General features: G+C 41.9%; 1 protein-coding gene across 1 annotated transcript in view; it reads right to left on the minus strand.

Moving 5' to 3' along the window:
- Positions 1 to 5,453, minus strand: part of ST8SIA4 (ST8 alpha-N-acetyl-neuraminide alpha-2,8-sialyltransferase 4) — a 99,066-nt gene extending 93,613 nt beyond the window's left edge. Inside the window, 2 exon segments of the mRNA XM_020892805.2 lie at positions 5,028 to 5,386; positions 5,388 to 5,453. Of these exon segments, the coding sequence (XP_020748464.1) occupies positions 5,028 to 5,386; positions 5,388 to 5,438 (410 nt within the window). The 5' untranslated portion in view covers positions 5,439 to 5,453.
- Positions 5,454 to 26,634: the final 21,181 nt, after the last annotated feature.

Here is a 26,634-nt window from a genome sequence, read left to right on the forward strand (position 1 = left end):
GTAAAATTTAGAACTCTATAAAAATTAATATTTTTAACTGTTCTACCAATGAAAACAATACACTAGCATGCCTAGGCATGGCTAATAATAGTCATTTTATAGAGGTCATTTACGAGGTAGGGAAACAGGGTGCAATTACTGTTCAGTGGCCCAGAGTCAAATTTTATATTACATGTCTAATCATGATAACTACATATGAATGGAAACATGGATGTACAGAGTTAACCTTCATACTTTTGGAGCTGTGCTTCCAAGGGTATGGACACAGACATCTCTAGGGGTCAGTATCTTTCCAATCTTCATCTTGCTAATAATTGGCCTGTCAATTCATCTTTTTCTAAACACAGATTGCTACAATTAAAGTAACCATTTTTGCCACCAATAAACTTTTATAGAAGAAGTAAGCTGGCATTTTAAATACCTGTGGAAGATTGCTTTACTGACAGGTAGATAAAGATACATTTTTATAAAGCAGAATGATTGCTATGATATCATTTGGAGCCTTTTGAGAACTGCAAAGATTTAAAGAAGTGCTTTAAAAGTTTAAATCAAGTTTATTAATATATTAATGAAATGCCGCCACATTACTCTGCTCTTTGGATTGTTTTGTTTTCACTAAACTGGTGATAAGCCAAGCTTCAGACTTTTATTACTGGAAAGTATTTTGAATGAAAGTATCTACAGCTAGTCACATTTCTCCTTGAAGTCAGTGGAACTCTGTGAGAAAGCCAGGCTTCCAGCAATCTGAGGCTCTGAAGCAAACTTCTTTATATAAAGTTAAACAAGTCCCAGGGAGTTTTTCTCTTGTGACCTTGATAGTACTTGGTCTTGGACAAGCCTTTTCCTTCCCGTGAATGCAAGGCATGAAGGATGTTACCACCCCCTCCTAGCTTCTCATCCCAGATCCAAACAGCTGCACTGAAAACATGTCTTGCAGGGGGCTATATACAAGATGATTCAATATGTACTTATAAAGGGATAATTACACACCATATAAAAGAAATAAAGCAACATATAAAGTATTCCTGCATATACGCAGCTAAAAAACCCACTTAGATGGCTATCTATGTAATACCAGGGATAGAAGCTAGTCAGTAGTTATGTTGATAGACTTTACAAATATTTTTCTCTTTGAAATATGAGTTGCCAGGCATCACTATAATTTATTCTATTAATTCTGCAGTACCTAACACGTAGGATTAATTCAGTTTCATGAAATTAGGTACAAAAAAAAAAAAAAAAGAAGAAGAAGAAGAGAAATTAGGTACCCAAAAGCTCTATATTCCACCTCATTGTAAACCCTTCTTGACTTGGATTTGGAATGTGTTCTCTTAGGTTAAACTTCCTATTTAAAATGAAAATGTAAGTTATTTACGCAAAAACAACTTGCATCAAACTAAGCCTCAACAGAAATAGCAGGCAATTTTGTGTTTTCATTACCTAAGTGTAAAACAACTAGAAAACAATGAGATATGCTACCTTAACTTACGGCATATGGCTTTTAGTAGAATTCCAACTATAACATATGAAGTAACATGCAGATTCTGGTTTCCTGAGTTACCAGAGTGTGTTCTGCCCTAGATCAAACTGGAATGAACACTGCTAACAATGATAAAATACTCTTAAATATGAATACTTATCTCCACTGTCAATCCTACCATAAGTTTCAGAACTAATACTGGAGATAATCTAGTGAGACAACCTAAAGTGCACAGTCAAGTGAAAAAGGAGATCTCTAGATAATAAGAAAAGTAAGTTAAAGTGCCATTTAAAATTCACCATTAAAAAAGTATGTGGCAAGTTTTAAGGAATAACAGAGCAAATGTCTATTTGGTATTCAAGTTTGTTACTTTCCCAAGTGCATTATTTCATTAAATGAGTACACCCACATAATTTTATCTGTAGGACCTTTAAGTTAGCATGTTTCTAATTATATCCAAAGAACACAGAGTCAGTAAAAGAATATGCCAACTGAAAGGCAAATGCCATTTTCCCATTTCCCATTTGGTGGGAAGTAAGTATTTTCCCATTAAGTAAAAATATCAGTTAAGAACAGACTCCTTTATACCCCTAAATGCCCTTTCAGTTTAACTTGATTAACTAGCCAACAGATCAGGTAATTAATAGGCTAGCTTTGAAAGAAACAATTCTGAACATCCAATAATTAGTCGACCTATTCTTCAATCATTACTTATGACAAACATGCTGCTGGAATTCCTCTGGGGATTTGTGAATGTGGACGCTTGGTGTGGGAAGCTGAGCGGCTGTTTCTTCTTTTCACCCTGTGTGGAATGACTGCTTGACCCTGTATATAAGAAGAACCAGGTCACATCGACTCTAGGTGGGACCTCCAGTGTTAAAAGGCAGGCAGGTGGAATAAAGAAAGAAACTACTTGTCTGCTGCCAAATGGAAGCAGGGACGCTAAATCCGAATCCGGAAGGATGTTCTAAGATCCAAGGTCTATGAAATTGCCCTTCACCGAATCTACGGCCCACTCACAAGGTACGCAGCGGCGCCCCCAAAGGTCAGAGACTCTTGTTTACCTCTCCGGCGATGAACCGGCTTGGGTTCCAGCGGCCAAACCGCCAGGCTGGGTTACTCATCTCCAGAGACCAGCCCCTCCACGTGGCTTGGGCAGAAAGAGCGTCAATAAGAAGAACCGTTGTTTGGGATGAGTCAACCCCGCCACCAGAAGCACTGCTCAGGGGAGTTGAAATCCTCAACTGCTACCCCCAGCTTTTCAGGGGCACGCTTCACCGAGGGGAAAGCGCTGGGGCAAGGGTGCGCTGGAGGGGACCAGCTGTCCTCCCGGTGCGCCCCCGAACCCCGGGCAGCGCCAACTCCCAGGTTTCAGCGACCGGCGCGCGCCACCCCGCGTGGCCGTGATTGCGGGTTTTAATTAGGGAGGAGGCGCGTGGGGGCCGACTGGAGCAGTAAAAGTTATTTTTTTATTTGTAATGGGCACCTGATTCTTGCAATAGAGGCTGCTTCCTCCACCCGGGCGGGCAGCTCTCTGTGGGTGAGGGGTGGAGGGAGGGGGAAGCAGGAGAACCCCCCTTCCGCGCACCCCTCTTCCTGTTGGATGCGCCCGCCCCGCGCATCCTCGGAGGGGCGGGCTCGGCCCGGAGAAGGTGCGAGAGGAGCCCCGCGGGGCTGGCCCGACCCGCTGGCCGGAGCCTGCTCGCCCCCCGCCTTCACCCTCCTCCCCTCCCTAGCGCCCTGGCCTGCGCCCACCGGCCGACGGAGGCCACAGGAGGCATGTCGCCCAGGAAGGGGGGAGCACCCCAGGACTCGGGGTGCGCCCCGCCTTCCCACCGGCGGGTTACAGAGGCCTGGGGAGAGGGCTCCCCGGGGGACTCCCCCCTCCAGTCTCGCCCCTCACCACCCCCAGGGTGGCCCGCCGCCGAGGCCCCGACCCTCGGAGTCCTGGCCGAGGACGCGGCCGCTTTGTCTGGGCTCAAGGCGCGTCTGCGGAGCCCACCGAGCCCGGAAGATCACCGAGAGCCTCGACCCCCCCACCCCCAAGCCCAGCCTCGGCCTCTCCCCCTCGGGCGCCGGTTCACCACCTCCCTAAATACCCCCTTGTCAGTCTGCAAAGCCCCAGGTCTACCCGGGGATGCCCACCGATTCACCGCCCCCACCCCCCACCCCCAGTCCTTCTCTGACAATCGAGCCAGGCTGAAGGTTCAGGCCACCCCCTCCCAGTGTGAAGGACCTCACCCAGTTCGGGGACCCTCCTTCCCGAATAGGCCATTTGGAGATTTATTGAGGCATAACAACCATCCCGCACATGCCTCTGGCTTTTTCATTCTCTTCCAGTCCCCTTCGACTGTACTTCTGTGTTAATTTTCTATCAAAGAACAACGTCTTCTGTACAGATAAGCCGGCGTTTTGCTCACTTAAATTTTCCTTACTTAGGCAGGAGCAAGAATATTAAGAAATGGAGTGCGTTAAGTTTAGTGTGTGTGTGTGTGCGCGCGCACACGTTTTAGCCGCCCTGTGCCCCCGCCTCCCCGCCCCAACACGCAAGGGTTCTATCTTCGTCCTCATCTTTAGGGAAAAGAAAAACCAGGCTGGCATCTCTGCCAGTGTGGAGTTTCAGATAGCGACAGCAGACACCTCCGGATGAGGCAGGATTTCCGAAACAGGACTTTGAGCAGAGTTGACAACCAGGGGTCACATCCTCAGAAAAAAAAAAGAGAGAGAGAGAGAGAGAACGCTTCCAAGCTCTGTAAGCAACACAAAGTTGCAACCACCTCCTGGGTAAACTTCAAAGTCACAGAGGCTGGGGGGGGGGGGGGGGGGGGAGAGAGGAAGGAAGTGTGATATTTAGAGAACTAACTAGGGTGGAGGAAGATTCTGAACTCATCTAGACAAACTAAAGAAAAAGCAGAAATCTAGTCTGTGTGAAGTAGGACCCAGTTTCCAAAACTGTAACCATGACGCCTATGCATTTGACCCACGGACAGCAAAGAAGGAAGTATCATTGGTTGACCTGGAGCTTCTAATTAAAATGATGATACACAGATCTACTCGACGCCAAAAAAAAAAAAAAAAAAAAAGCCCAAACAAACCAATTCTAAAGAAGAGACGCATTTCCTACTTTCTGGGCTTTAACTTCAGCCTTTCAGGAAGCCAGCTTCTGCTGGTACCTCCCTTTAGAGCTAGCAGAGAGAAAGAAAGAAGGGCAATAAAGACATCTGGACCGAGTTCTGCCCTGGGAGTAAAAAGGGCAAGAGTGGCCGTTCTTTGTTGACACTCTGCGGGGACTTCTTTGGCTTGCGAGCCCCGGCACCAAGGCAGCTGTCACTATCGCCGCGCAGGGCAAGCTGAACTCCTACTGAGAACCCGCCGTGGAGAAATCACACACCTCCACAACATCCTTTGTTATTTAATTCACCAGACTAAGCGCTCGCAGGCGGACCCCACCGCCAACACGACCCCAACCCTCACGCGATCGCTTCTATTCACATCTCATTCACGGCTGGACTTTTGGTCAGATTCTAGAATGAAGCTTTGCATTTACCCGATGAGTTGCGTCTCCTGGTGCTCCTCGGTCCGTGCCATCTCTTTTGTCTTATAAAAGATCAGGAGCAGACTGATCGTGCAGATCGTCCACCTCTTCCTGATGGAGCGCATCTTGGGTGCCCGGGAAACTCCTGGTGGCCCCAGCTCCCTCACCTCCTCTTCATAGAAGGATTCCGTTCCGGGGAGAGGTAGTCGCGGGGCGCGGGGGGTGGATCTGTAAAAGCCGAGGAGAGCGTGGAGCCGGGATCTCCCCAGCAGGTCTCGAGGGTCCCCTGCGGCCGAGCTCCGGCTGGTCCCCGAGGGCTGCGCGGGGCGCTCTCTCTCGCGGTTCCCTCCAGCTCTGCCCGGGTCGGTCCAGCGCCTCCTCCCTGGGGCTTCGGTTCCTTTGCAGGAGAGACACCTTGTGCATCGGAGGTGGCGGCCGCTTCTGCAGCGGGGTTCGGGGGCGTCACTGGCCCTTCCCTTTTTGCTAGCATGGAAATGATGAGCAAAGCCAGCCAATCACGGCGCCGAGGGGGCGGAGGCTGCTGTTGCCTTCGGTCGCCGGCTGCTGCTTGCAGAGTAACGTCGCCGGCATTGCCTGCGCGGTGCGTAGAGAGGAAGCTCGCGAGCTCAGTCGTGTACATACACAATCGCGCGCTCTCTCTCTCACACACACACACACTCACGCACGCACCAGTGCTCGCACACCGTGGGGAGAGAGCAGCGCCTGAGGAAGAAGTCACCTCGCCCTCTCGGGACAGCAAAGCTTGAGCTCGATCTGGGGACCAGGGTGCACCTAGATAGTCTTGCCCGCTTCCGCGTGGAGAGGACCCCGCGACTGGGGACACAGATCGGAGACACGATCTGAGAGCTGGGGGTGGGTAGCAAGAGGGGTAGCCGCTTCCAGTCGTCTTTGCTAAATATACACCCTCGCGCGCGCACACACGCCAAAACGCACGCCCTCCAGAGGGGAGGGAATTGGGGGCGGGAGGAAGAGGGGGTTGGAGGACGTTTGATATGCTGGGCGCCGCTCCATCCCGAAAGGGCAAACACACGCGCGCTCAAGCCGATCTCCCACTCCAGGGGAGAGGTGGTGGATGACCAGCCCAGCTCAGAATCTAGCAAGGAACCAGTGATGGCAGAGGTGTCATCGGGGACTTGATGGATATTTAGGAGGGACGATCGCTACCATTTGAAAACTCCTCACGCAAAAGTCAAGGAAACTCCAATCCCACTTTAACTTTCCTGCGGAGAGATCAGAGTCTGAGAAAAGCAGAATCTCCCTTTTAAAACGCAAGTAGACTTACACACACACACATACACGCATACACACATGCACACACCCAGGAGAAAAAAGGAGGGGAAAGAAATGAAGGGAGGGAGGAAGAAGGGGGACAAGGAAGAACAGCAAGCTTTTCTCTCAAAGTCTTAGGCATTTGTATTTAGCCTGATTTTCACCCTCTCTTTCCCTCTACTGTTTGTTTGTTTGACTTCTACTGTATTGTGTGGCGGGAGCACTTTTTCCTTCCGAGCTTCTAGTCTTCAGTTAGAGTCCCTCTCCAAGTCTTGGGTCCCCTAGCCTCAGCCAGAGAGAAGCTTGCAACTTAGTTTGCCTTGGTTTGGATTTTGTGTGGTGTGGGTATGGTGGAGGTGCGTGCGGGAGCCAGTTCTAAAGTGAGACAGTGCCTGGAAGCCAGAACTTCCCCCATCTATCTGAGCAGGACCCAGACTCTCTGCTTCTAGCCCTCCCCCCAGAGGCTCTCTCAATTCAGTTTCTAGCTCTTCAGGTTGAGCAGCGGCTTCTGTTGTCATCCATGCTCGGCCCCTAGGACTTCCACCTCCCTGAGCCTAGAAATGGTGAGGTTCACCGCCAACCCTCTGCTGGAGGGGAGCAATAGTGGCAAAGCAAAGTTTCTAGTCCCTTGACAGCGTAAAATAACAAGGATAACAGCCAACACCTTTGCTTTAAAACTCAGGATCCCTGGTGATGTTTGCCATTCTCTGACTAAGATGTAGAAAGTTAAGAACCACTCAGGTCTCCAGCCTCCTATTCACAGCAGAGTGAAAGGAAGTTGGGTCTAAAAGCTCAAAGGAGCAAGTAATTATGAACCTTTATTGACACTACAAGTGGCCCACCGGGAGCCTTTCGAGTTTATTGATGTCTCGGGAAATCCCGCTTGCATTAATGCAGCTTGATCTTGCAGAAACTGCAAGAATAAAACAGCTTCTTATTTAAGTGAGAAGGGTACTGGGATGCAGAGGAAGTGGGCAATGCATTGTTAGGATGTTAGCTAAGTTAACTTCTGATGTTTAAGCAGTAAACAAACATATTCTGAATTTCAAATAAAACACTACTTGCTGCTGCTGATGGAGTAATATGTATAATTTAAGTCATCCAACATTTCTTAAGCAATTACTATAGACCAGAAAATACATAGGTGCCTGGGAATACAGAAGTGAATAAAATATAGCATCTAAGCAGACAGGAAGAGTACTCCCTCAGAGGGGACAGATTGAGAAAAAGAAATCAAAGTAAATTGCAATGTGAAAGTGAAAGTTGCCTCCGGCTCTTTTGGACCCCATGGACTATACAGTCCCTGGAATTCTCCAGGCCAGAATACTGGAGGGGATAGCCTTTCCCTTCTCCAGGGGATCTTCCCAACCAGTGCAGGTCTCCTGCATTGCAGGCGGATTCTTTGCCAGCTGAGCTACCAGGGAAGCCGAAGTTGCACTGTGGCACCATGAATTAACAGTAGGGTTTGAAGTACGTATCTTGGATGTAGGTAAGCTTCTGGATGGAAGCACATAGAGTGCTTAAGTTTTTGGAAGCAAGGAAGGTAAGCTTCCTAGGAAAGGGCACACATAAATGGAGTTTACAAAGTAAAGAGGTAATCCGGGCAGAGGGCTGAACATTGCAAGCACAGGAAAGATATGTGTACACAGAGAGAAATACCATGCTGGAGCTTTGGAATAGATCAGTACTGTTGGGACAAGAATCGGAAAGGAAAACAGTGGGGCACAGTCCTCAGTGTGATCATAATAATCTCAACCTCCACAAACTGTCTTCTAGTAGGAAAGTTACAGCATGAAAATCTTCAAGAGGACAGTAGGTTTAATTCACAAATTAAGCTTCTGGTTTGGTGAAAATGTTCACACGGCCCAAACAAAACAGAACAAATCCATCAACAGCAAAACTAAAGCAAACCAAGAACTAGTTATGGGAACACATAAGACAAAAAAGAAAAAAATAATAAAAAAAGAACTCTCCAATTGTATACTGCTGCTGTTTCTGAATCTGTTAAGCAGAGTACTTTTTACACAGAGGTGAACACTTCTGAATGGCTGATAATGGTTCAGCGGAATTCAAGAGATTCCTTCTTTCCATATTTGAACAATTAAGCATTGAGAGTATAATTTAACATCATTTATTTCATCTTATTAGATTTATGAAGTATGCATCCACAATAATTTGCCAAGTTTAGAAATGCATAGAGACCAACACTTTGGCCCAAGTTGAGAACAGCCTGATTCGTCTCAATGTGCTATTAGGGACAAGAGCCATAAATAGGTATGTTGGGTAAAAACTCTTATCCACACAAGTGTCTTTTGAACTTACTGCCCTCCATTAGAATGCTGGTTTTGATGATCCTGAAAAATTAAAGTTGCTCCTAAATTTCCATTCTATCTTTGGACTGTAAGTTCTTCAATAAAGAGAACACATTTGTCTTTATTCAGCACAAATCTGCAATACACAGTACCCTATGAATAAATAACACAAGTAATGGCAGCTGGCTTCAAAATGCAACTTTATCCTTTAACTTAATGTAAATCATGTTTTAATTACTGCCTGTGCCCTCAACTTCAGCTGGAAAGAAATGAATAGACACATGCAATCTCACAGTGGGGTTTTTTAATAGCCCATGACATTTTTAATAGGCTATTTTTTACAGCAGTTTTAGGTTTATAGAGATATTGAGTAGAAAGTTAGAGACTGACCATATATGCAGTTGAGAGGTGGAGATACTGAACATCCTCCAAACTGAGAAGGAATTTTGGAGACCAAAAACCAAAGCAGGAAGTGCAAACTATGAAGTATATTGTGGGTAATTTACAGAGGATCCTGAGACATTTGAGACTGCATTCCATACAACAAAAGCGGTCCTGGGGGACTCAAAGGGACCAACCCTAAAAAACAGAACCTGACCGCCCAGTGAGACGCACATAAACAGGGACTGGGACCTGGGGTTGTCCCTCCCCCGGAGGTCTCATGACTGTTAGCCAACTGCATTAGCAAAAGGCATTCTCCCAGTTTTCCTATCTGGTGAAGGCAAGGGTAAAAGTTGATAGGGAACTCCTTTGGCTTAGGTGCAATCCTTATGAGTAGACAAACATTCAGTCAAAAGGAAACGGGGCTGGCTAGGACTGTGGGTCAGTCCTCCAAACATGCACAGCCTCACTGACTATCAACATCCCACAGCACAGCGGTACATTTGTTAAAGTCAATGAAAGTACACTGACCATCATTGGCACCCACAGTCTGTAATTGACATTAGAGTTCACTCTTGGAAATGTACACTCTATGGTTTATACGTCTAATTGCTTTGACAATTGTACAATGATATCCACCAATATAAGGATAAGATAATATCTAGGATTATCATATACAAGCAGATTCACTGCTCTAAAAATCTTCTGTGTTCTGGCTGTTCATGGCCCCCTCCCCAGGCAACCACTGTTCTTTTTATTGTATCTATGGGTTTGCCTTTCCCAGAAGTCAGAGAGTTAGAATGATAAGTATGCAGCCCTTTGCTTCTTTCACTTAATAATATGCTTTAAAGGTTGTGCCGTATTTTTTCATGGCTTGAAAGCTCATATTTTTAACACCAAATATTTCATTATCTGGGCTTCCCCAGTGGTGCTAATGGTAAAGAACCCACTTGCTAATGCAGGAGACATAAGAGATGAGGGTTCGATCCCTGGGTTGGGAAAGATCCCCTGGAGGAGGGCATGGCAATCCACTGCAGTAGTCTTGCCTGGAGAATCCCATGGACAGAGGAGCCTGGTGGGCTACAGTCCATAGGCTGCAAAGAGTCGGACACGACTGAAGCAACTTAGCACTCACACACATTCCATTATCTGCGTGTACCACAGTTTATTTATCCAAATGCCTACCGAAGAACATTTGGTTGCTTCCAAGTTTTGGCAATCATAAAGCTACTACAAACATGTATAGGCTTTCATGTTTGTGTGTGGGCATGTTTTAAATATTTGGGTAAATACCAAGGAGTGCTGTTGCAGGTAAGACTGATGGTGGCTCAGTGGTAGAGAGTCTGCCTGCCAAGCAGGAGATGCAGATTCAGTCCCTGGGTCGGGAAGATCCCCTGGAGAGGGAAATGGGAACCCACTCCAGTATTCTTGCTTGGGAAATTCTATGGACAGAGGAGCCTGGTGGGCTATAGTCCATGGGGTTGCGAAAGAGCTGGACATGACCTCGTGACTAAAGAATGACAACAACAAGACCATGATTAGCTTTGTAAGGAACCTGAAGTGAAAGACTTCCAAGTGGCTGTGTTACTCTCTGTTTCATCAGCAAAGAATGTGTTTGTGTTGCCCACATCCTTACCAGCATTTGGCATTTTGGGTTTTGGCCATCTATTAGGTATGTAGTGATATCTCACTGTTGTTTTAAATTTCATTTCTCCAGTAACATACAGTATGTTTATTTGCCACCTGTTTATCTCCTGTGATGAGATGTCTGTTCAGATCTTTGGTCCATTTTAAAGTTAGGTTATTCATTTTCTAATTGCTGGGTTGAAGAGTTCCTGTTTATTTTAGATAACAGTCCTTTATCCCATGTCTCTTGCAATATTTTCTTCCAGTTCATTCTCTTGACTTTCACAGAGTAGAAATTTTTAGTTTTGATAAGTCCAGCTTATCGACTATTTCTTATACTGATCATGTCGTTGACGCTTTATCTAAAAAGTCATCATCAAATCCAAGGTCATCTAGATTTTCTCATGTGTCACTTTCTAGAAGTTTTATAGTTTCCAAAATTACACATAGGTCTATTGTCTATTTTAAGTTAATATTTATGACAAACATACAGAAGGTATACTTGCATATTGATGTCTAGTGTTTCAGCATTATTTGTTTCGAAATGACTATCTTTTCCGAATGTTGCTGCTTCACTCCTTTATCAAAGATCAGTTGAATACACTTGTGTGGGTACTTTATTTGTTCCATTGATCTGTTTGTCTATTCTTTTACCAGTATCACACTGTCTTGATTATTAAAGCTTCATAGTGAGCCTTGAAGTCTTGTAGTTTCACTTCTCCAACTTTGTTCTTCAATATTGTGTTGGCTATTTTGGGTTTTTTATCTTTCCATATAAACTTTATAACTGGTTTGTCAATATCCTCAAAATACCTTGCTGGGATTTTGATTGAAATTGTGTTGATTCCGTTGAAAGCTGAGAAGAACTGACATCTTGGCAATACTGAGTCTTCCTATCCATAAATATGGATCATTTCTTCCTTTACTTAGTTCTTTTGTGATTCCTTTCATCAGAATTTAGTAGTTTTCCTCATATAGATTTTGTACATATTTAAATTTATACTTAAGTATTTCATTTTTTGAGTGCTAATATAGGTACATATATTTTTTTTCCATTTCAAATTCCAAGTGTTCCTTGCTAGTACCCATGACATTTTAATAGCAAGAATGCTGGTGTAGTAGTCAGGAAAAGAAACAATAGAAAGTGTGTATGTACAGAAGTAAAGAGATTTATTTTAAGGAATAGGCCGCATGATTGTGGAGGCTGGCAGTTTCTAACTCTGAAGGACCAGCTGCCAGGCTGGAGACTTGGGAAGAGGAAAGAACTGATATTGCAGCCCCACTCTCAGGCCATCTGGGGGCAGGCATCCCCCTGGGGGAAGCTTGGTCTGCTTTTCCTTAAAGCCTCCAGTTTACCGGCTAAGGCCCACACTATGGAGGGTAATTTGCTTTACTCATAGTTTATTGATTTAAATGTTTAGTGGCTAAGTCATGGCTGACTCTTTGCGGCCCCATGGACTGCAGCGCCAGTGGTGGACCATAACCACCAGGCTCCTCTGTCCATGATACTTCTCAGGCAAGAATACTGGAGTGGGTTACCATTTCTTTCTCAAGGGGATCTTCCCGACTCCTGCATCTTCTTGCATTAGCAGGCACATTCTTTACCACTTAACCACCTGGGATGGCCAATTTAAATATTACTCTCATCTAAAAGATGGGCTGCCCAGGCGGCTCAGGGGTAAAGAATCTGCCTGCCAAGCAGGAGACACAAGAGACAAAGGTTCGATACCTGGGTCGGGAAGATCCCCTGGAGAAGGAGAGGGTAACCCACTGTATTCTTGCCTGGAGAATTCCATGGACAGAGGAGCCTGGCGGGCTATAGCCCATGTGGTTACAAAGAGTCAGACACAACTGAGCAACTAAACAACCGCCACCACCGCCTCATCTAGAGGACATATCACAGCAACATCTAGACTGGTGCTGGGATCAAATATCTGGGTGTTGCAGCCTAACCAACTATCAAATTAACCATCACAGATGAGCTAATTGAAGATCTTACTTATGACCTAGCAATATAGTAAGAATTATTCAAACAAATCCTTTTACCCATGAATCAATGATCAATAAGAGCAAGAAGCATATTAATGAGAAAATTCAGCTGTTCACCAATAGGCAACTCAACCTCTTTGTTTCTAGACAAAAATATCTAATGTTTAAATTTCATTCTAAATTAATTCATTTCGCCCATGTAAAAATTAATAAAATCTTCACTTTTTTATATGTATATTCACTGCCTGTTACTATTTTCATTCATAGTAACCAAATTTACTGGGCTTACAGCACAAGAGTGGTTTTGGCTTGAGGTACCAGATACAATCATGAATCTAGTATAACTGGAACAACAGGAAAAATTCCACCATTGCCATTCTCAATTCTTCCCCATTATTTAACACATTATTTAAGTGATGCATGTCACTTACATCATCCTTTGCTTTTAATACTTAATTGCAAAACATTAAGTCCTTAGAAGAGACAATTCTTATGTACAATTCTTATTTATGTCAAATATTCTTTAAGTTGTAATATCCATTTGAAATATTCTATGACATCTTTTAACTTCTGCTTGTCAAACATATCTCCATTGGAAATAAGCACTTCTCTTGCTCACAGTTCACATTTTAATTGTTTATAAACTGTTATTTCTTTTAGTTCTATAGAGGTAGTTCCTGGTGTTTTATTTCCTACTGCACACACCTCTGGAATGTTAAAATAAACAGACACACATCCCACGCATGTTTTGGCAAGTTCCAGATGCCCTGCCTTGTTACCTTGTGATACATTTTGTGTTCTCAATTTGCTGCTTTTCTGTGCTTAATGGTGATGGGAGAAGCTATCTACTAGGACAAGAATAACCATAAAGCTCAATATTACTTCAAACTGCTCAGCTATTGAATAGTGGTCAATTCAAAGGCAATTTTCTGTGTCACCACCTAGGGAATTTACTATTTGGGGTTGCAATTTCTTTAATCTTTTTGTACCTTCTAAAAGTCTCACTTGTATCTGATTCACCCAATTTATCTTTTCTTCTCTTATTATCTATATTTCCTAAAATTGCCCAATCTAATCACCCACTTAATATCTTCTTTAATGGAACCCACCTTCTTTTTATATTACTTTCCATTCATCACAATAAAAGCAAAAGAGAAATAGTAATAAAAATTGTTCAAGGCTAAAAAAATAATTTGTGTGAATCTATCTCTTCCCAGATATCTATATTCATGTAATTGCTTTTATAGTTAAAATAGTATTCAGTGAGTATCTCTGGAAAATATTGCTTTGATGTACATATTATAACATAGAACAGTCCTATGTAAATTGAATTTTGTAAAGCAGACATTTCAAAATGACAAAATAAAAATAATTGTCATTTGAAGATTTTAAAGAAAAATAATATTGAGGTAATTATTAACTGGCAAACTCCTGATCAACATAGCCTGTAAAAGGCATTTTGTTTTCCCACAAAATGGGGAAATGACTGAAATAAGATACACAGACACAAACACACACATACACACACAAAATAGTTGTCAGTACTTCAAATTTCTTTTCAAAAATATCATAAGACTTGTTAATATCAGATTCACCTATTCTGATGGTAATAATTAGGTGAAGTTAAGCAGCAGCTGTTTCATCTCTCTCTAGTTTGTGTTTATTCCAAAATTTTAAAATTCATGTACACTTTAACTTCTTGGCCCCTGCAGGTATTTGATTTGCAGCCCTTCAAGTAAATGATTCTTTTGAAAGATGTATACTTCATGATTAACCTGTCTAATGTATTTAACTTTAGACAAGATCAGCTTTTTTGTAAAGTAACCAAATAAAGCTCTTATTAACCAAATTTCAAATGCCAAGTCTACAAATGCCTGTCAGAAGAGAACGTTGCTCTGGGAGAATGAATCAATAGATATTCCCTAGAGGGCACCTGTGGGAGTAAAGGAAAAATAATGAGTCTAATTAACATATGACCTGTGCCTCATAATATAAATAATTGATCTGTCTTCTACATTACCACTAGGGGCTTTCCAGGTGTCTCATCGGTAAAGAATCTGCCTGCCAATGCAGGAGACACAGGAGACACAAGTTCAATCCCTGGGTCGGAACGATTCCTGGAGGAGGAAATGGCAACCCACTCCAAGTATTCTTGCCTGAAAAATCCCATGGACACGGGAGCCTGGTGGGTCACCACAGTTCATGGGGTCACAAGGACTCAGACACGGCTGAGCACATACACACCCTGCATTGCCACTATTGTATATCCCTGCATTACACCAGAAAATTTTGTGTAAATAGCTATGGATAATGGAGGCATTGTGGCTAACCACATGCTCACAAATACACAGCTTATCAAATTGTGATAGCTTGTTAATTACAATTATGATCCTATCCTTAGAAAAATAAATAATTGTGTTTTAGAATTCTACTGGGAAGATAAAAAAATATCTGGGGATTTTATCCCTCCTGTGTGACCTAAGTGTGAAACTCTTCACCTTTTTGACTACACGTCTTAAAAAGAGGGGTACAGATGTGTAAAGTCTATAACTCAAGAGGATGAAATTTCAAGACAATGAAATAATTTTAAAGGGCTACAGGAGAAAGATCAAAAGGTGAGAGTCAGTGCTCAAAGAGTGAGATACTAACAATGTGGATTTCAGGGGAAAATAAGTTAATGGCAGGGTAAAATACAGAATCTCTCTGGGAATGGGAGACTAAGTTGAGGTGAAACCAGATTTTGCTAGAGATGAAAAAAAAAAAAAAAAACGCAGAGAAAGACTAGGGTTTCGGATGGATCATTTAGATGACTATTTGAAGTCACCAAGGAGGACAAGAGGAATAGTTATGGACTGTGTGCGTTGAGCAGGCCTTTAATTACCGGGAGTGATTAGGTGTTCTGTTCAGTTCAGTTCAGTCGCTCAGGCATGTCCAACTCTGCGACCCCACGGACTGCACACCAGGCCTTCCTGCCCATCACCAACTTCCGGAGTCTACTCAAACTCATGTCCATTGAGTCAGTGTTCTGTAGATGACAGCATCAGAGTTGGTAGAGGATGATGGCATAAGCATCAAAGGATATGAAGAGATGTTTTGTATATGTAATGGAGAACCAAAAAGGATATTTCTCCTATTACTGCCCATGATTTATATGACGTGTTAAAGAAGAACAACTTCCACTTGTGAGGACTTGTTGGAGAAAGACAGACCTCTCTTCAAATGCTTGGAAGTGTTCATTAAGAGATGGGAACACTAGTTACTTAATCTTAAATAATTAGAACCAAAAGACAAAGAAACCATTTTTTAGCAACTCTGGATTGTAATTGCTACCATATGTAAGATTTTTCTTATTTGTATTAATGTGAATTTTAAATTGCTTTATTATTTTTGCTTGCGTGTGTGTTAATCGCTCTGTCGTGTCTGACTCCGCAACCCATGAACTGTAGCCTGCCAGGCCCCAGGCTCCTCTGTCCGTGGAATTTTCCAGGCAAGAATATTGGAATGGGTTGCCATTGCCTTCTCCAGAGGATCTTCCCAACACAGGGATTGAACCAAGTTTTCCCACATTGCAGGTAGATTCTTTACCAACTGAGGCACCTGGGAAGTCCTATTCTTCACTCTTAGGTGATATATCAGCTAAAATGGGTTCAAATTTGCTGTCACAAGAGTTCACTTTAATTATTTCCTAATTCAACATGTGAATTTTATTAGTAAGCTTTGTTAATAAAAAGTGACCCACCCAAATCACAGTGGCTCACGACAATGTATATTTAGGTCTTGCTCATGGTAGGTGTCACTGGCCTGGGTCAAGTTCTGTGGTCCTGATCCACAAGTCTTCTCATTCTAGATTCAAGCCTCAGGGAACTGGCCTTATTTGGGACATTCAGAAAGGCAGCTGGTAGGAACTCTTGATGTCTCCTAAGGTTCCCTTCAGATATTTCTGTACGCTATGTTTTTTCACATTCCTTCAGCTACAGCTTATACTGTAGCCAAGACCCAAATCAATGAATTAATGCTTCAGGGGCCTACGTGCATGCTCTGTGTCCGTAATGAGGATGGGTAAATCCCTTACTAGGAAGAAAGTGAAAATTTAGCAGAAAAATAAGATCTACCACCAGTAGATCTAATACGTGACTCAAAATATAAGATTTAATAATAAATCATTAAAAGACGAATACTCCAGAGATAAATCTATACTGGGCAGGTAGAGTTGCATCTATCATGGATAGAGATCCAAGCTGACAAAGTCTGTAGAGTCTGAAGGGATACGAGATTTAAAGACAGAATAAATGTTAGCAATATTTTTTTCTCTAAAAATTACAGAAAATAAAAACAGATGAAGCAATGGGAATAATACTGTTAGAAAAGAATGGTTTGTCAGTCCATACCTTAAATCTTTCACAAAATAGCAACTCTTCCATGGTAAATTATTCATGATCCAACATCTAGCCACCAAATTTAGTGACTCTGACATATTAATTTTGTCATCACTACACAAAAGCTCTATGTGTCAAAGAGCAAAGCTTTTTTTTTTTGTCTCAGCATAGTGATGTGGGCCAATGTATTTGAAGGCTGATGGCCAAAGTTCTCTTTCCTTAAGTCTATTCCTTGGCTGATAAAACTTTTATTTTCACGTTTCTTCTATGTAGTATTTCTAATTTAATCTTGACCCTTTCTGATTGGCACACTTCTTATTTAGCAGGCTTATCCCATTTAAGTTACATTTATAAAGTCACAGCTAGGTAGCTGTCCTGTAATTCTAGAGAATTCACATAATATACATGTCTTCCTGAATCTTAAACTTGGAGAGTTTTCCCTTGACTATATTGCCTCATCAAATTAATAATATTTATATGTAGTAATGGGCTTCCCTTGTGACCCAGCTGGTAAAGAATCTGCCCAGCTAGGTTCGATACCTGGGTTGGGAAGATCCCCTGGAGAAGGGAATGGCTACCGACTCCAGTATTCTGGCCTGGAGAATTCCATGGAGAATTCCAGCGGGTCCTAAACAGTCAGACACAACTGAGCAACTTTCACTTCACTTCAAATATAATAATATAAGTTAATATGCTTATATCTTTTGAAGATAGACTTCAAAACTTTTGAACATCAAACCAACAACACTAAATAATTATCTGATGAAGCAGAAAGACTTACTTAAAGGAGCAATTAGACTTGAGAATTGAGGTACTCATAAAAGCGTAACAATGAGTTAGCTATTTACTCTCATGGTCCATTGTGGACTTTGGCAAGAGTCATTTTTATTTCATTATCAGTAAATCAATACATATATCAAAATATTTGACAGTTGGTGAAATGTACTATTATGAAGGGTACAATTTGATGAAATTGATAAAGTCTACAAGCAATAACCGTCACTCTGATCAGAGCATAGAACATTTCCATCATCCTGGAAATGCCCTTTGTTCCCCTTTCCAGTCCATCTCCATCTACCATACACAGTGAATCTTTGTTATTTATCTCACTATACATTTGTTTATCTTGTTCTTGAGCTCCCTAGGGATGAACTTATGCAGTAATATTCTTTCCTAGCTTGGTGTTGAGAGTTTTCAACTTTGTATTACAGCAAACCATATTCTGTTTAGCTTCTAATTCCTTACACTTTAATTCAGAAAGTGGCATGCCCTCAGCAACTAGTGAGGACATGAGGCTCACCTCAAGCATTTCTCTTCTCTTAGGGATCACAGATGTGTTAGCTCATTTCCTCTGAGAAGCAGAAGCCAAGACAGGATTAGACATGCAGAAGATGTACTGGAGGATGGGACCGTGAGGAATACCAGGAGGCAGGGGGCTGCATCAGACTGTTATGCAAGGCTTAGCCCTTGAAGAAAGAGGGGAGGAAGGAGGGCTGGGGAGGAACATAAATGTCAGCCTCCAGTACAGATCTATGAGAGTTTCAGTCATGCCTATGGAGAATCCTGAAGACAGAGTCGCCCACTGGAAGGCATCCGTGTTTGTGCCATAATCATTCGTTGGCTGGAATCAGCTCATGGGAAGTGGGGTCCTGGCAGGACTGTGGTGGGGAATTGTGGCAGTGGTTGGTTAAACAAATAGTGTCTGTTATTGCTGCTGGTCATAGGGCCACACCCTGTACTCATTGTCACCTCCCCCTTTCAGCCTTGGCAGGCACTTTTGAGAGTCTGGTGGCTTACCGAGTGGTTTCATTCAGACCTCCATTCATGATGGTTCTAACCTCTTGGTGAGCATCATCTTCCCAGGACAGGTTTCCTGCTTGTATCTCTTCACAATCACTTCAGAGGAACGTTGTGACAGGAGCGTCCAGGTGGGTGACTCGATTCCATGTTGACGCCTCTCTGTCCCCATCACACCTGCAAAGGCATTCTCTTCTGCAAGACCGTTTTCACAGATCACCACCTGTGTGACTATGAGGGCTTGGGCCACGTCTCACGTCAACATCCCACCTCCTCTTCAGGATTGCATTTCCTCTGCTTGCTGGGTAGTGACGGAGTCAGTCCCAAGTCTCAGTCTTAGCATGGGTTTGGGGGAGGCTATACCAGTGGTATCTACATTATTTCACACTGTCCAAAAGGTAACTGGTATGTGGCAGCCGTACCAGTTTCACTACTCATCATGGCAGCTGCACCCAAGCTGCTTCTGCTGGGTAGATGCTACCTTTAACCTCTGTGTTTTCAAGATTCCATCATCCTTCTCGTCTGCAGAGGACACGGTTCTGACAGTATTTATTGCCCTGAGACCTACCAACAGACAATAGCTGTCCTCGAGTTTCTCAAGGATGATGGTGTTCTGACACCAGAGTTTCACTGTTGCTTTTATAACTGAGGGGTATCCCAGGCTCTTCCTCAGGACCTGATTAACTGGTGGGTTTTCAGGCCATATTTAATCCAGTAGCTTGGCCATTTTTATTAATTTTTAAAATTCCCTTTTGCCCACGTCTTCCATGGCTGTTTGGGCTTTTCTACTCTACTTATTATGGGCTTTCACTGTCTCCAAGCTTCCAAGAACTATCTTAACATTGATTTGACACTATTCTTTGAGATCTTGTCAAGATGCCAAACCCTTAATAGCAAGACAGTTCTCCCCTTCTTAATAAATTAAGGAACCATTATCCAATCTCATGTTCTACTATTTTTGATACAGGACCATCAGGATGCAGTCTCAAAAAGGTTCTCCCAGCTCCTTTCAGTGTATACTGACTAAGTCCTGCAGAACCACTAGAAGTCTGCTGGGAGGTGCCCTGCGGGTCATAATTCCTTGTCTCCCTTCACCTGCCCAGCACTTCCCCAGCTTGGAAGCTAAAATGGGAGCTAACAGCCAGGTGCTGAGGCATGTTCATGTTTCCTTGTGAGGCAGTGATCACTCAGTAATTTCCAAGCAGTGGAGGCATGCAGGCCCTTATTAGGAAGGAGCAGGCCTCTTCTTCAAGTCAAGATGATTTAAGGGATCTGGAGTTAATATAAAGAGTTCATCAACCCAAATGTCCCCAACTCGAGCCTCAGGATCTCAGTCTTTCCAACCAGGGATCTATCACTGGCACAACCTTTGCAGGAAAGACTGACAAGTCAACCTTCTCTGGAAGGCTCTCTGCTATTATTGTAATTAATTCCTGGGCAGAACACTTGGTTTTTTTTCCTGTCTCTAGCTGCAAGAGATAAGAGTCCCTTTATAAGCTGCCAAGGAGGCCCTCTGAATTTATACTTCACCTTCAGTTGGTGATTAATCCCTCACGGCCTTTTATTGGTTTTCTCCGATGCATCAAAGTCATGCAATAAGAGACACCCAGTATGATTTCCTTCTAACAAACACTTTCCTCAGCCACACAAAAGCCTGAGATACTGTACCTGTGAGTGTATACCAAACCAATTCACCATAGGTAAGAGTTTTAACAAATGCACTGCTATAACTGTAGGACTGTGCCTAGCACCAGTGATGGAGTCTTCCTTAACCAGCTTGCTGCCAAAGCATCCAGCTTCAACAACTCATGTTAAGAACTATTAACCTGGACCACTGCTGATACATTGTTTTAAGTCAGAACTCTGGAAAACAGACCATGAGTGGGAGATTTACAAGTGGAAAATGTTTGGGGGAAAAAAAAAACCACACAAGGTGTCTTGGGCAATGCCCTCAATACCAATATTTAGATATAAACACTCTAGAACTGGACAAAGAGAGAACTTGAACTTCAGTGAGTTACAAAGATAAACTCATAGTTTCATAGGAAGCACTGGAACTGGGGTGGTCCTTTAGAGTGGCCTTGCCTTGAGACCATTTGTGGATGGGAGCTGGCCTGAGTTTAGATGCTTACTTGAGCTGAAGGAAATTTCTAGAGAGGGACACAGCTGTTGGCATTCCCCAAAGGTTAGCGAATGAGGGTCTCAAGTCTGGCAGGGGCAGTCTGGGTGCACACTGTATTATCTACTATATAAAGTGATTGAAAATGGCACTGCACTGTTTGGTCATTCCTTGATTTTGCATTCATAGGAATTTTAGGACCTTTATTTTCCCCTGTTTTTAACTGTAGTTTCTGAGGGTATGAAGTTGATTCAAGTTTTACTAGGTTTATTCTGTACTGTCATTAATGTTGACACACATGACAGCTATTTTAACCTACGAATGTTGGAGTTTTGCTACTTAACATTTTTCCGAGGAAGACAATATATTCCTTTCAAGAAACCCAGGTTTTTACAGTAAAAAGGCAGATTATGTCTGACACTTCTTACAATGGCTAATTTCAGCAAGCCCAGTATCCCTGGTAGGCTTTAGAAAAACGGGCTGTTTAATTAATTCTTGGAGATTTAAAGGAAAATAAAAAGAAGTGAAGGAAAAAAAAATACCACCTGTAGTTTGAAGTGGGTGCTCTTCATCTTGCTGTGTGAAGCAACGCATTGTTAATTTTGGAAATGCTTTGCAATGTTTAATTTTCAGATCGCCCTTAATGACACTGAGATTTACTAACTGAAGGAATGAAAGTAAGAGACACGGATGTAAGTGACAAGCCCCTCTGTTCTTCCTTCTCTTTGCCGTGGGATAACAGAACACAGGTCCACTGATCCAGACAGCAGTGCTCAGGAGCATCCCATGGCTCATAGCACAGAATCCCAAAGAGGATATGTGCAGAATCACACTCTAATACTGATATTAAAAGCCCAATGGTAAGGCAATATGTAACATTATGGTTTGAAGAAAGAGGATACTTTTTGTGCGAGATTGCACATTCAAACATATTGAATGCTCAATGTGGCATTTATTTGGATGGGCAATGAAAGATTCATATAAATGTTCACGAGGTATCACACGGCTGCACATAACATTCACCAACACTTACCTAAATGTTTTCATATTGTGGGAGATAGCTTCATCGGGAAAGCCTGAAAGTGCGCATTTGAATGGATGATTAATGAAAGTAGATCTTGTTGATATTTATTGCAGCATCATCTACTCACTCTAATGTTTACATGTGTCTTTGTATTGTTTCCAAACATTGACATAGAACTGTGGTAGGAGAGCTATAAGAATAGTCTGCATGCTATTCTGAAAAATGAAGGAATAAAACGACAAATGAATTAGGAGCCATTTTATGATATGTTCAGAGATTAAAGAGAATGTTTGAATGAGTGTTTAGAACCCTGTGCTTACGGAGGTGCCTCAGTAACCCCTGGCTACCTGGGAGAGTACTGTGTATGACAAACCCAAAAAGCACAGGGTCCTGTCTCTACCCCTCATTTCACACAGTGTGACTGCAGAGTTGGACTAAAATGTTCCTAATCACTGGGTAGGGCACTGATTTTTGAGGGTGGAAGACAAGAATCAAGGGAGCACAGGAATTTTACATATTCTAAGTATCCTGAGAGAAGAAAAGAAAATAAGGTAGCCAGGGAAAATTCCTCACAAATCAGTCAGGAACACATTCATTTTTTTGGCTCCTGCCTTAGGACTGATAAGGGAGATTAAAAAAAAAAAAAGCTCAAAAAAGATAATCAATCTGATTGCTGTGGATTGGGAGGCAGAATTGTCACTGTTGTTTAGTCGCTGTGCTATGGCCAGCTCTTTTGCGACTCCATGGACTGTAGCCCACCAGGCTCCACTGTCCATGGGATTTCCCAGGCAAGAATACTGCAGTGGGCTGCCATTTCCTTCTCCAGGGGATCTTCCCAACCCAGGGATTGAACCCAGGTCTCCTGCATTGTCAGGGGGGATTCTTTATCATCTGAGCCAGCAGGGAAGCAGTAGGCAGAATAGGAACTCCTTTAACAAAGTTTAATTATTTAATCATCACTGTATATAATATGGCTTTCTCTTTAGTAGTGTTTACACCAAAAGCGAAGACTAAAAAAGTCTCTTAGCCCTTGTGTGACTTAAACTGCTAATTAATTATCACACACAGTGACTGTAGGGTTTTCACATGTGACTCAGTATCTGCAGCCGTGAGTGCTCACAAGGCTTCACAGTTCTCCTTCTGTGCCACTGGCAAGTAAGGCTTTGAGACAGTAGGTACTTGATCGAGATTCAACCACAGAATATGACAAATGCGCCATTTTCCCTTTATCTCAGCCTCTTGAATATTTCCCATTCTAATGCATTTTCTTTAACCCACACCTTCTCCTCCTCACAATACCTCTTGTCATTTCATCCTGTAAAATGAGCGTGTCTTTGTTAACTTATCAAATGTTTTTACGGTAAGTTGTCTATTTCTCAGTATTTTAATAAGCCTAAGGGATTAACATTAAATGTTCTTGTGATGGCTGCTTTTATGTGTCAACTTGGAGGGTTTTGGATGAAATTAGAATTTAAATTAGTAAACTTTGGGTGAATCAGATAGCCCTCGATGACCTGAGTGGGCCTCTCTAAATTAGTTGAAGAGCTGAATGAAGCTTTAGCAGACCGCCTGTGGACTTCACCTGCACCACTGGCTTAACTGTGTCTTCAGCCTGTTGGTCCACACTGCAGAGTTTTGACTCACCAGCCTCTGTAAGTGTGTGAGCCAATTCCTTATAGCTAACTAATCTCTATCTCTCTAGACATATCTCATTGGTTTTGTTTTTCTGGAAAACCCTGGACTAACACAGGTATCATATGAAACTTGGATGTTCAAAGTTAGGTAAAAGTATACTTCAGAAATTTTACTGTGATTACAAGGTTACCTTCTCTCTCTGAGTATAACTAGACTCTTAAATACTGTCTGCATGGATAGCAGAGCCTGCTTAATGGAGAGATTACATCACTAATTGCATAGCCAGCACAGGTTTATTACTGTACACTAGTGATCTCTCTCAAGAAACTGACAATAAAAGCAGTTTATTGAATATCTGAAGTCCTCAAAACTAGCAATAGCAAATGGGAAAGGAAGAAAGAGGGAATGACATAGAGGCGGAGCTCTGGAAATCGACAGAAGTGTGTCTTGGGGTCTTAGGCTGAACACCAATCTGCATGTCTACAGTGAAACTCCAGGGCAGCAAAGAAGAAAATCCCAAGGAAAGAATAGTTGCCAGGTACTCCTAAGAAAAACAGATACTCTTGCCATAAACACCACCCCTAGCACAGCCTCATACAGCTGAGAAGGAGCTCCCAACTCCCACCTCCCACCTTCACTGAGGTTTGTGTCCATGAAACCTACAAGATCACAGCAAACAAGGAAACAGTTGTTAATGAAGGCAAAGGCAGCCCCATTCCTGCGCCTTTCCTACTGTACCAAGGCTCAACGTAGAGGGAACAGTTAAAATCGCCTATCTCCCAGTCTTTTCCTGAAAGGGGTCCATCTGCACACCTTGAAAGCACTACCCAAGAGCTGGGCTTCTCTAATTCAGCACACATCTCTGTTTCTCTCTCTATTTATCTATATATCTTGTGTTTCCTATTTCTATCTTTAGATGTCAGAGCTTTTGTGATTTTTCATTCTCATTTACATATATGTTCCCCAGTGATTTTTAAATGGAATTTGGAAGACAGAGAATGAAATACTGTTAATAACCTTCCTCAAAATCGAGAGACATAATTTACTATGTTTTTGATAGTTGTTTTATTGGCCTCATCATTGTCTTAAATTTAATGGTTATGGTGCAATATTCAACTTACTAAGAACTGTTCTGAAGTATAATTAACAAAATGAGGTCTATCCAATAGACCATTTCTTTTAGGTTTCTTCCCATTTTCCCATAGAATGTTGGGAAGGTGATTTGTATGCTTTGGCTGAATATTATTATTGTTACAACTTTACCTTTATATAGTTTAATACACTTACTTGATAAGTTGTATTAAATTTATATTTTAATATGAGGTTCTAATTTTTCACTGGGCTTCTCTGGTGGCTCACTGGTTAAGAATCTGCCTTTCAATGCATGAGATGTGGATTCGATTCCTGGGCCAAGAAGATCCTCTGGAGAAGGGAATGGCAATCCACTCCAGTATTCTTGCCTAGGAAATCCCATGGACAGAGGAGCCTGGTGGGCTACAGTCCATGGGGTCACAAAAGAGTTGGAGATAGACTCAGCGACTAAACAACAACAATTTTCACTAGATTACATAAGTCAAGTACTCTTTCCTGAAAGGTTTAGCTACTTATATATTAATTTTTGCCCCAATTTTACCAACCCTGTGCTTTCTTTAAAAAGTTCATGGTACCTAACTGGTAACTGGTAGTATATTAAATGACCTCAGACCCTGGTATGGAAGACATATTCTGAATCAAGTTCTAGTATTTTGTCTGAGCTGTAACAATGCAAATTATAACACTGTACTAGAGCTCTGAGATGTACTAAAAAAATAAGAGGCATAACACTAATTGTGGCAGGTGGTGCATTTCATTTGCAATGACAAAGCTTATTACTATACAAAATGAGTTTACTGTAAAAGAATGTTAAAAATTTCTATCTAGTGCATTACCAAGTCTTTAATTTCCCCTGTTAATGCACCTTCAATAGCAATACACAGTTCAGAGAAGCTACTAGAATTAAATATTTAAATGATATTGTGCATTTTTTATTAAAGGGAGTATTTAAATAAAGCAAAAGTAACTTTATATCTAAGAAGCCTCACTTATGTGATTAAAGATTAAAGCAGCGTATATTCTCTCTCAGGGAACTTGATAGCAACTGCTGAATTACTTTAATAATGAAAAATTGGATTCAACAAAATTTAAACAATGCAAATAATCATGTATTTTAGTGGTTCAACAGTTTAGTGTTAATTACCTTCAAAGATATATTCTGCCTCAAAGCCTCCTTGCATGCCGAGGAACATCTTGAAGAATTATAAATGTGTCGTGTAAAATATGTTGTCACATATTCTTCAGTAACTGGGTTTTAGAAAAACCTGCCCAAGGCTTAAGGAAAAATGAAAGAGTTTAAAGTGTTATTTGTCTGCATCAAAAGCAGTAGTTCATCAGTGAAATGAATTATGGTAACTTTGTGAAATATAGAAATTAAGATGCATCTGTGTAAAAGAATAATGGGCAATCAGTAGAACAGTATAAGATCTTAAGTTATTAAAATGTTCATGATATATTAAATAAAATACAGTTGATATAAAACAACATGTACCTTATGTTAAAAATAGCATGGGTAAATGCTGTATGCATGCATATGTGTATATAAACAGTGTGTGTAGAAATTGAGAAAAGATTGCTAGCTTACATCTTGAAAGAATTGTAAATGAATGGCAACAAGCATCATCTGGGTAGTGGGGTTCTGTGTTCTTATTTTCCTTTGTGAGCTTTTAAACATTTTTAAAGCTTTCATTATGAATGTGTATGACCAGTACAATAAGACAGTAATAACTGCAAAAGAAGCAGTACCATTAATGTTTGTAAAAATAGTTATTAATTATTTAATACATACTATCCTAATAACTGCCTATTTCAGCAGAAAAGAACTTTCTTTTTGCTAAAAAGAGACACAAGTATTAACCAATTATTATCATCTCCTATCTAGCAGTAAGATACTATTTTATATTATGATTATGATAACACTTAGAACCATCTTCTTCATTGTATACTCATTCTTTTATTTATCTTCAAGGAAAGAATC

This window comes from Odocoileus virginianus, chromosome 3 (genome assembly GCF_023699985.2).
Source record: "Odocoileus virginianus isolate 20LAN1187 ecotype Illinois chromosome 3, Ovbor_1.2, whole genome shotgun sequence".
NCBI classification, from domain to species: domain Eukaryota; kingdom Metazoa; phylum Chordata; class Mammalia; order Artiodactyla; family Cervidae; genus Odocoileus; species Odocoileus virginianus.